Source organism: Lactuca serriola, chromosome 7 (assembly GCF_051521515.1).
Source record: "Lactuca serriola cultivar US96UC23 chromosome 7, Lser_US96UC23_V15, whole genome shotgun sequence".
NCBI lineage: Eukaryota > Viridiplantae > Streptophyta > Magnoliopsida > Asterales > Asteraceae > Lactuca > Lactuca serriola.
In genome coordinates, this window is record NC_136414.1 from 67171306 (window position 1) to 67182405 (window position 11100).

At 37.3% G+C, this 11100-nt stretch overlaps 1 protein-coding gene and 1 non-coding gene across 2 annotated transcripts; one reads left to right on the plus strand and one right to left on the minus strand.

Annotated features, from left to right (window-relative positions):
• The first annotated feature begins 6355 nt into the window (after positions 1-6355).
• LOC145064064 (uncharacterized) lies at positions 6356-8800 on the plus strand. The gene is made up of 2 exons (XM_079011586.1): positions 6356-6889; positions 6977-8800. The coding sequence occupies exons 1-2, from the start codon at positions 6356-6358 to the stop codon at positions 8798-8800; spliced, it is 2358 nt and encodes a 785-aa protein (XP_078867712.1).
• On the minus strand, positions 6740-6846 carry LOC145065207 (small nucleolar RNA R71). The gene has a single exon (XR_013688353.1). It is a non-coding gene; the product is annotated as a small nucleolar RNA R71 (small nucleolar RNA).
• Positions 8801-11100: the final 2300 nt, after the last annotated feature.

An 11100-nucleotide genomic window follows, 5' to 3' on the forward strand; every position in this document is an offset into this window, starting at 1 on the left:
TTTTTGGCCAGAAAATCTTCAAACTTGTTGTTCTTGAATTCTAACCCATTGTCCCTTCTGACATTTCTTACTACCTTGCTCAGCTTTACTTCCACTCGTTTTATAAAGGTTTTGAGCTTTGGAGTTGCCTCTGATTTCTGTTTAAGAAAGAAAACCCAGGTGAAGCAAGCAAAGTCATCGATAATTACAAGAGTGTACTTAGTACCATCAATGCTTTATATGTCGGAGGGACTGCACAGATCAATATGTAGGAGCTCAAGGGGTTTGATGATCTTTGTGTTAACCTGTGTGTGGTGACTTTTCCGGCTTTGCTTTCCCATTTCACATGTAGCGCACAGATGCTCCTTGTCAAACTTGAGAAGTAGATGTCCTCGCACATGATCACCAAGAACTAGCTTGCTGATATCTTTGAAGTTAAGGTGTGAGAGTCTTCGGTGCCATAGCCAGCTTTCATCTGAATGAGCTGTTGTTAGAAGGCATAAAGCAGGCTTCCCTCGTATCGGGTTTAAATTTAATGGATATATTTCGCCTTTGCGTTGGGACTTCAAGAGAACTATCTTAGTTTTCTTTTCTATGATTTCAGATCCCTCATCATCAAAAGAGACCTTCAGGCCAGTCCCACAACAAATTGCGAAACACTTATGAGATGTGTTGCAATCCTTCCACATAAGCTACCTTTCGAATTGAAAAATATCTGTTCGTGATCATTCCATAGCCTTTTATTGTGGCATATGAGTTGTTTCCATATTTGACACATCCCCCATCTTTGAGGGCACAAAATTCCCTCAGCTCCTCCTTCCTTCCTGTAATGTGACATGAGCAGCCACTATCAATATACCATTCATCGTCAAACTGCTCGTCACGTATAATCTGCAAAAATTAAGCAGATTTAGGATCCTAAAGTTGTTTGGGCCCTGGTGAGCCTTTTATAGAACAAGGAAAATCAATATAAAGATCAACCATATACATTCGTTTTATTAAAGTGGTTTCGTCTTTTCTTTTAATGGTGAAAACTTTGATTTTGTTATTTGCTTTGTTTGAATCAGATTTTTTTTTCTTTATTTTGATTCTTAACAACTCCTTTAGTATCCTTCCTAGGGTTAGTAGTTGTCTTCTTTGTTTGTTCTTCTGAATCTGAGACGAGCTTTCCCTTTCCTTTGACATCCTTGATAGGATTTTGCTTAGTTTGAGAATGAAGAGGAGAATTGAATTTAGGATCGAAACTTCTCTTTCGTACTGCAGGATTGGAAGTGAGAGCATTGATCATAGTTTGCCTTTGTACATACTTTCGTCTTTGGATTGGACGACTTTTCTTTGCGAACATAGTTGGAGTTTTGGGTTTGCCAAAACTACTTCCTCTCACTTAGATTCTTTTGATATTTCCTGTTTCGCTGGCATTTCTGCTCTGACAGTTGCTTTTTAGACTTGTGAATGTTTAGTTTTGGCTTCGGTCTTTCTCCATGAGTTTCGCTCTTCAATGAGGAGGATTCGTTGACCGCCTTCGCAGGTTCGCCTTGAATTTCTTTAGTACCAATTGTACTTGCTTTAGCAAAGTTTGATGGCTTATTGATTTATTCAGTCACGTATCTGCCTTTTACCCTCCTGGAGGTTCGTTCCGATAATCCTTTCGTTTCATCTGCATTATCAATCGGGGTAGACCAAAAATATTTATCACAACCATCGGCATTATGTTCATCTACCAAGGCAGTTAGTTCAACAATTTGCTTCTTGGTAACCCCAGTGGTGGCGTACACTTGATTTGGTATAGTTTGTATCTTTCGGTATACTATAGCGTTTTCTTTCAGGACTTTGTTCTGGTCTTTAGATGATCGAGTGAACTCAACTGAGTTTTCAGATATAAGGACTTTTGTTGGTTCGGGTTCGGATTTAACAAATTAAAAACAGTCAGCCACATCCTTTACAGAAATTTCACTCATATCATTGTCCTCGACAAATTTAGAAGTCTTGTCAATATCAATCTTGTGTTCTGAGCTTTATTTGGCACTCATATCATTGTCCTCGACAAATTTCGGTCTTAATTTTCAACTTTTCATTTTTGTCCAATACGTTTTTAAGCATGTCCATGTGGCCTTTTGACATAATAAAGGACTTAATTTTGACCAAACCAATCCAATAGGCATCAATAGTTTCTTCTAACAAGACAATTGATTCACATTTATAACAATCATCATCTATTTCGTCTTCCTTCAGTTCAAGGAAGGGAAAAATCATTTTGTGAATCTTTTTGCCAATATTGCAATCTAGATGTAACTGAGTAATATTAGTAAAAAAATGCTTCACAATCAAACATAAAATATTCCTTTGTTTTGGAAATTTCAAATTGTCACGTTGCAAATATATTAATTTGTCTCTTGCCCTAACCAACTCTGACTCCTTCTGCTCTATCCATATCCTTCACTCCTCACTCTTGGAAGACACCCTGCTAATTTGATCAATTAATTTACCATTTATGAGGCGAGTTTGTTTTAGACTACCACCTAGAATAGAAAATTTAGATTGTAAATCTTTTAATTCCTTTTCATAGTCAGAAACGGGTATTTTGAGTGTTGTAAAGATATAATTTACCATTTTGATCAACTGATCACATTCGTTGATCTGTTCTCCAACCGGTGTCGCTGTGAAGCATATGTCCTCCCTCTCTTTCACTTCATCATCCCTGCCATCTGTGTTGTAGCCTCTTATTTGTGACACTCCAGCAATCACCATTAGACACCTTCCAAAAAATTCAGCACTGTCCTCCTTCGCCACAAAAGCCCTGCCATGCGTGGGCTTGCAGACTTCTTCATCCTCAGAGTTGGTAGACCAAATCTCTACTCCTCCAAACTTATCATCAACTATATTCTCCTGCACAATTAAAGCATTCATTGAGTTATTAGAAGTTTTCTTCTTCTTTATTTCCTACAGCTTGCGCATATGGTACGCTTCATTATCTTCTCCATCGTTCTTCTCAGACAGTTTCCTCAACAAAGAATCTTTAGCAAAGTGATTTTTTCCGTGGCAGAAATTACAATCATATCCGGAGTCACCTACAAGCTTGATCTCCTTTTTCACTTCTTCTTGCTGAGGAGTGTTTTTGATTTCCTCTTTCGCCTTTTCTAAACTGTAGCTCCCTTGCTAGTTTTTGTTCTTGGAGGCAGGGAACTTTTTGCGAGCAAACTTCTTGGGATTGGAGACCGTTAATGCATATTTGTCATTTGTCAGAACACATCCGGAGAGATCCAACTCTTCTACTTATTCAACCATGTTCTTGGCTTTTGAGAGAGGAGCCAAAGATCCCATACTAGACACCACTTTCGTTTCCTTAGTCACTACACTTTCATGTGACTTGAGTATTCCCACAAGCTTCGCCAATGAATAGGTTTTGAATTGTTCAGGAGCTTTCACAGTTGAAACCACCACCATGCATTGGGGTCTTAGACCATTCATAAAAGTGAGCTTCTGTTCAATCACTTCTCTACCGATTCTGTGCTTGATCATCTTGCTGAGAAGATGATTGAAACGATCGAACGCTTGAAGTCATCAAACTCCGAAACCAGAAGAGTTTGGATTGAATGCTCTAGATCCTCATCTGTGGAATATAACTCCTTAAGCTTATCCTAGATTTTTTTTTTGTTGTGCATGAACTAACCAGCCGAAAAGTATTAGATTGTAAGGAAAATCTGATCATCCTCATGGCTTTAATGTTTCTCCTCAGTTTTTCCTTCTCGTCTTGAGGAACTTTCTTCACGTCGATCATAAGCTGATTATATTCCTTTTGCGTCTCGATGGTTTTATTTGTTCCAGAATGAATGAACGGACCCAAGGTAATAGCCTCCCAGATTAGATACCCATTTTACTATAAGCCAAGAACATAGTCTTCAAAGTGATGCATCCATACTTCATAATCTTGAGTATATAAAATCGGGATTCTCGTGGTAGATCCAATACTATTGGAGATGTTAATAGAGTTGCAATAAGAGTCGTTTTGTGACATGATGGTTTGTTTTTGATAAACTGTCAAGAATCAGACTAGTAAACAAAGTTAGGGTAAGATCTAGATCCAAGAGCAGCGTCAATAATCAGATGACGACTCTAACAGATACGATAATAGCGGAAACCCTAAAACCTTCTTCAACAGAAGAGATGTGTATGGATTGCACAGTCTCTTGCTCTGATACCAATTGATGAGTCGAAAACTCTTTTAAGATTGAATAGATTCTTAACAAGCAAATCAAGAAAGTAAATAAAAGCGTGAACACACACATTAAACCAAACAAGTGCTGAATGATTAATTTGCCACGTCTCAGAAGAGCTCGATAAAGAACTTCTACTGTAGAGTGTGTTAGGGTTACTGATATGTGTATATTTAGCTATATATTTAGTATATATTTTTATTATTTATTAGCTAATTATTTGCAAATCATGGACAAACGGTACTTAATAGTGTTTAAATTGTATTTTCAGTCCAAAAGATATGCTCAGAAGCAAAAGGAAGTAGGAGAGGCGATCGGAAGCTCGGGAACTGAAGAGAGAAGAAAAAGAGTCAAATCCTGAAGCTACTTGGCGAGTAACAATGTCTACTCGAATACTACCCATGAAGGATCACGAAGCAATACCTAAACTCCTTGTCGTATACGCATTCCTGAAAGGGGACTCGGCGAGTCGGTTATCTACTCGACGAGTAGACCCTGTTTTCTGAAAATTATAAATGGTAGTCACATTCCTGAATTGAGCTCTCTCTAGAATCGTGGTGGAATTACTTTGCGACCAAGAAGGCATATGGAGCTTTGGAAATCGTGAGAGAACCCTAATCCTCAATTCTAAGAAGATTTAAGGCAACATAAGTTTACTTTTGCACTTTATTGTTGAATAGAACTATGTTTGGATTGTTAGAATTCATTTTTAGGTTGTTATCGAATGTAATTATGAACTAACTCCTTTAGTTTCTTTTTAGGGTAGATAAGTTTGCTCCTTTGGATTTATTTATATTTGGATTGATTTTTTATTGGTGAATATTGTTAACTTAAGCTTGTTAAAGAAACTTATGCGTTAAGCATAACTATTTTCTGTTAATTGACAAGTAATTAAGCTGCATGAACATCTCTTAATTGCATACCTCATATGATTTATGTGAAAACATTGTTATATGCCTAGGAATAGTGAATGTGAAACTAGGGTTAACTAGAGAATGGGCAAATCAATGTGTGAGCTTGTGTGATAAACCATCAACAAGAGGTTAATTGAATTATTAATTTGATTAACTAATTACAAGTCTTATTTAACCCGAAAAAATGAACAAGGTAATTTATTAGTTTAATCACTTGATCACTGTTTAAATTAATTTATTTTCTAAGGATTGGTAATAGCGAATGTGAATCTAATCACCTTATTCGGTAGCCAATAACAATTAATCCATTGCATTGCCATAAAATCAACCATAGGAGTAAATGAATCGAACCTAAACAGAAACCTTTTTATTACTGAATTTAGTTGGTTTTTACTTGTTTTTAGCTTTTAGTTATTTAAACTGGGTGTTAGTTAGTGTGTTAAAGTTTCTTGTCTTGCAAAACTAGAGAAAACCTTTTACTTTTATTACTTGCTTAGTTAATTCTAGTTATTAGTTTAATTTCCGTTCCTCGAGTTCGATACCCTACTTCCGCAACTATACGACTAATAGACAGGTTCATTGCCTTTGTGTGTTTGAATTACATCTTAAATTAGGACTAAAACCAGTACATATATAGACACATGAAGTTTTTAGTGTCATTTCTGGGGAACGGTTCAAAAATGAATTCTAATTTCTAGTATTATTGATCTTTTGTGTGAGATTTATCTTGCACAAAGTTACTGCTTTAGTAGTTTAGTTATTAGGTTAAGTACTAAGTTTATCGGTTTTTAGAATTTTTGTTTAATTTCTTTCTGTTTTAGCCTTGAACTCGCCGAGTGCAATCGAAGCTACGCGGCGAGTCCACAACTGATTTTCAGTTTCAGTTTTTTTTTTTTTTTTTTTCTTTTTATTCGTTTTTCTTGTTTTGATTTTAGGTTTTACATGACCCGAGGGTCCAATACACCTCTGGTTCCTCCATTTGAAGACCCATAATCCGCTCTTAGGAAGAACAAAGACGAGGTTGTTGAAGACAGTAATCCACCAAATAAATCTCCCTTCAAGGATCTTAAATCAGTCTTTGTAAAGAAGAAAAGCAAGAAAGCCGGAGAGTCCAACAGTCAAAGGAGCAAAGAAAGTATGCTTGAGGGTTTTTAAGAAAACCCATTGCCAAAAGACACCGAATATGAGTACGAATACGATTCCTAATTCGAAGAAGAAAGTGACTTTGAAGGTGAACCCGCAACCACCATGGCTAATATAGATGAAGTTCCCATGTGCGAATGGAGGAAAAGAATACGTGACGATACCAGCCCAGGACTCGTGCAACTCGCAATTCCTGCAACCGCTACCCTTGAACTAAAAGGGCACATACTTGCTCAACTTAAGGAAATCCCATTCTTCGGGAAGGATCAAGAAGACGCATACAAGCATCTCGACGAGGTCAACAACGTAGCTGACTATTTAAATGTTCCTAATGTACCTCGCGACATTGTTTTACTTCGTATGCTACTTGTCACATTTAAAGGGGCCATGAAAGATTGGCTGAAATCACTCCCTCCAAGGTCCATCAACTCTTGGGCTAAAATGAAAGAAGAATTCACAGACTTATTTTGCCCTCCCTCAAAGATAGCCAAGTTGAAAAAATCCATAGCCAATTTTGAACAACAAGCTGGAGAGTCACTTTATGAGGTGTGGGAGAGACATAAGGGCCTACTAAGGAACTGCCCGCATCATGATCTAAACAGTCAACAAAAAGTCTCCATTTTCTATGATGGAGTCAATGTAACTAGGCAGCTCCTTGATTTGCAAGGACCTCTCACAAAGAAGCCACCCCTTGTGATTAAAGAACTAATTGAAGAATTCTTTAAGCACTCTAGAGAATATCATAACCCAAGGAGCGACTTAAATCGAGGGGAGGTGAATTCCATTACCGATGACATGGCAGCAATGATGGCAAAATTGGAAAGCATGGGCCGAAGAATGACTAAGATGGACCAATGCATCCATGCCATTAGAGTGGGATGTGAAAATTATAGAGGGCCCCACCTTACTAATGATTGCGACCTTCATGAGAATGGGAACCAGAAAGTACATGTGTGCTATTCAAGTGGTGATAGGTATGATGACAATTGGTGGAAACCCAGGAAAGAATGGCTACCATATGAGGAGTACAAAAAGACAAGGGAGGAAAAATATAAGCAAAAAGATAGAGGCTTTTATCAAAAGGAGGAACCGGTACATGAAAAGAAATCAGATCTGGAAGACATGCTTACAAGATTCGTGGCCGCGTCCGAGAAAAGACATAACGATACCAATTCTGCAATCAAAGATAAACAAAATATGTTAAGAGAACACCAAATTATGATGAAAGATCAACAAGGTCTCCTTAGGAATCAACAAGCATCCATTCTCAACATAGAAAAGCAGCTGGGCCAACTTGCTCAACAAGTGAATGAGAGAGGACCGGGTGGACTTCCTAGTAATACCGAAAGTAACACAAAAGGTGGACATATAAATATTGTGATAAATAGGAGTGGGAAGATTATAACTCCTCTGGCCCCTATTCAACAAAAAGAACCTAAGTTGGTGCAAGAGGAAGAAGCAGAACATGAAGAATCACAAATTCCCAACCCGACTCACCGAGTCGAGGTTACGGACTTGACGAGTCCCCCACTTGAACAGAAGAACAAGCCTCCTGGAAAGCCATATCAGTCTCCAGTACCATTTCCATCTCGAGCTAGACAAGAAAATAATGATGTTGAGTACCAGAAGTTTATGGAACACATAAAGGCTCTTCAAATTAATATGCCATTCATAGAAGCGGTAGCACAAACGCCTAAGTATGCCAAATTCCTCAAGGAGCTGCTAACTAATAGAAAGAAGATGGAAGAGGTGAAGAAGGTGGTCCTAAATGAGAACTGTTCAACTGCCATGTTGAACAAAGTACCTAAGAAAAAGGGTAATCCAGGAAGCTTAACATTGCCTTGTCAATTCAGAAACTTACCTATCATTTATGCATTGGCTGATTCGGGGGCAAGTGTAAATGTCATGCCATACTCATTCTTGAAGAAACTAGATCTTCCGGAACCAAGGCTAATTCAAATGGCAATTCACCTAGCAAATAAGACGGTCACATTCCTGAGGATAATATGCGAAGATTTATTGGTGAAAGTTGATAAGTTCGTATTTCCCGCAGACTTCATAGTATTAGACATGGAAGCGGATCCTCAAGTCTTGATCATACTTGGAAGACCTTTTCTAAACACCGCGAGTGCTATAATTGACATGCGAGATTCTAAACTTACTATTTGGGTAGGAGACGAATCTATTACTTTTGGGTTTGATCAAGCCATGAAGCATCCAAGGAATAGTGATGAAACGACATTAGTGGTTGATATGTTGGAAGAGTTAATGGAGGAATGGAATGAAGATGAGCAAAGCAAGTCCACCGTCTCCTTTGAAGAACAATTTGACGCGGAAAGAGATCTGCTGGAAATAGAGAGACTGCTCGAGGAAGCTGAATACAATGTTCTGATCAGAAGTGCATTCGAGGAAACCCAACTAGTTGTGAATTTTACCCAGGACTCGACGAGTCCCCTCACTGGACTTGACATGTTCAACATTCAGAACACAAAAACTAAAATTAAAGCACTACCTGATCACTTGGAGTATGCATTTCTTGAAGATGGCTAATAAAAACCTGTAATTATAGCTGCTGATTTGGCCAAACATGAAAAAGAAAGTCTTGTGGGTGTACTACGGAAGAGGCAAGGTGCTGTAGCATGGAACATAACCGACATGAAGGCAATTAGCCCGGCTTATTGTTCTTATAAGATTAACTTAGAAGATGGAGCTAAACCTATAGTTCGACACCAAAGAAGACTAAACCCAAACATGCAAGAAGTTGTGAAAAAGAGGTGGTTAAACTACTAGATGGTGGAATCATTTACTCAATCTCCGATAGCCCATGGGTAAGTCTGGTGCAAGTGGTACCGAAAAAGGAGGAATGACGGTGGTGATCAACGAAATTAACGAGTTAATTCGAACAAGAATAATAACCGGGTGGCACGTTTGCATTGACTACAAAAAACTAAATGATGCCACATGCAAGGATCACTTTCCATTGGCATTCATCGATCAAATGCTCGAAAGACTCTCTGTTCATCTATATTATTGTTTTCTTGATGGTTTTTCAGGGTATTTCCAAATTCCAATCAACCTACAAGGCCAGGTGAAGACTACTTTTACATGCCCAAGTGGAACATTCGCATATAGAAGCATGTCTTTTGGGTTATGCAATGCACCAGCTACCTTCCAAAGGTGTATGATGGCTATCTTTCACGACATGATCGACACATTTATGGAGGTTTTTATGGATTACTTCTCGGTTTTTGGGTCATCTTTTAAAGATTGTTTGTCCAACTTGGATCTAATGCTAGCAAGATGTGAAAATACCAACCTTGTCCTGAATTGGGAGAAGTGGCATTTTATGGTTAAGGAAGGAATTGTGTTGGGACACAAAGTCTCAAGTGTCATACCCCCAAACCAAGGATGGCGGAAACGTCCGGGGGTGGAGGACTACATGTAGAGTGTCACAACAACGAGTATAATAGTGCTCAAAGTAAATACAACCATCATAAATATAATTGAAAAAAAAGTTACACCAAAGTATATGTTACATGATTCAAATCAATTACATTATGATACAAAATGAACTGTTTGACGATTTAACGTCCCATCCTCAAAACGTGGTTGATTTCCTGTTTCACTGAATTCCTGAGAATACAAGTAGTTTTGAAAAGTGTCAACACAAAGGTTGGTGAGTTCATAAGCTTTTGACGGTAAGAGTTTGAAAATCGATCTTTGTAAAGAGATGTATGTTACTAAGAAAAATCCAATATTTTCCTTACATAAGTTATGTGGTCCTAATACCAAGACCGAAATCGAACTACTATTTGTCATACTTAAAGATATAAAAGTGGTTTCAAATTGGCGTAAAACCCTTTCTGATTTGAGAAAAACTCTTGTAATGAATAGTGTGTAGTCTTAAATACTAAGACTGAAAATATACATCGATATTTGTAATTGATATAAAAAGTAATTTTAAATGAACATAAAACCCTTTTTAATATGAAGACGTACAAGTATTTTTCCGTACTTAAAGTAATTTCTGAGAGCTAAATCGACATAACTCACTAATTTAAAGTTAGAACCCGTAAATCTTATGATTTGTTAATACCACATGTGAGCTATCATAACCATACTTGACTTTGACGGCCTCGTAATTGCGACGTTCTTTAGGCGTCGTGAAACTGAAATGACACTTGTCACCACAGACCTGCCGGTCTAGCTGTTGCAAGCAGCTCTGGTGTGGGTTTGTCAAACCCAATATAGATCTATACACAACTATCACGTTCTCCGTACAAGAGACTCTGGTTACAATTTACAAGACTTTTTGATTTGGTTACTTTGGAAGTAACCCGAAGCGAATGACTCACAAATTTATTCATTAACAGATTTACGTGATCTAAACTGAAAACCTTTGGTAAAAAGTTTGGGAAGTAAATGATACATAAACTATACCTATTATAGTTTATCCAAAACGTTTGTAATGTATAAGAACTCTTTTATGAAACACATTTGTGCTATGAATCCATAAACTATGCTTGTTATAGCTTAATATACGCGTTCCAAATGAATGAATATTATTTTTATGAATGACAAATTTTCAGTTTATGATGATTAAATTAACAAACAAACACATTCAATACTTAGAACTTATTATTATACTCTTTGTTCAACATAATACAAAGTGTTATGAAAGTTATATGATGTTAACTAAATTAAACCTTTCTGCACTGTTTTAGAAAAGTCATAGAAAAATCATATGAAGTTGAAAACTAAATCCGTAAATTTTGAGAGTTCCTAAAGTGTGTCTAGTTTACTCATAATTTTTATCATGATTTTTAATAACCTCCAACTTGGGTGAAATA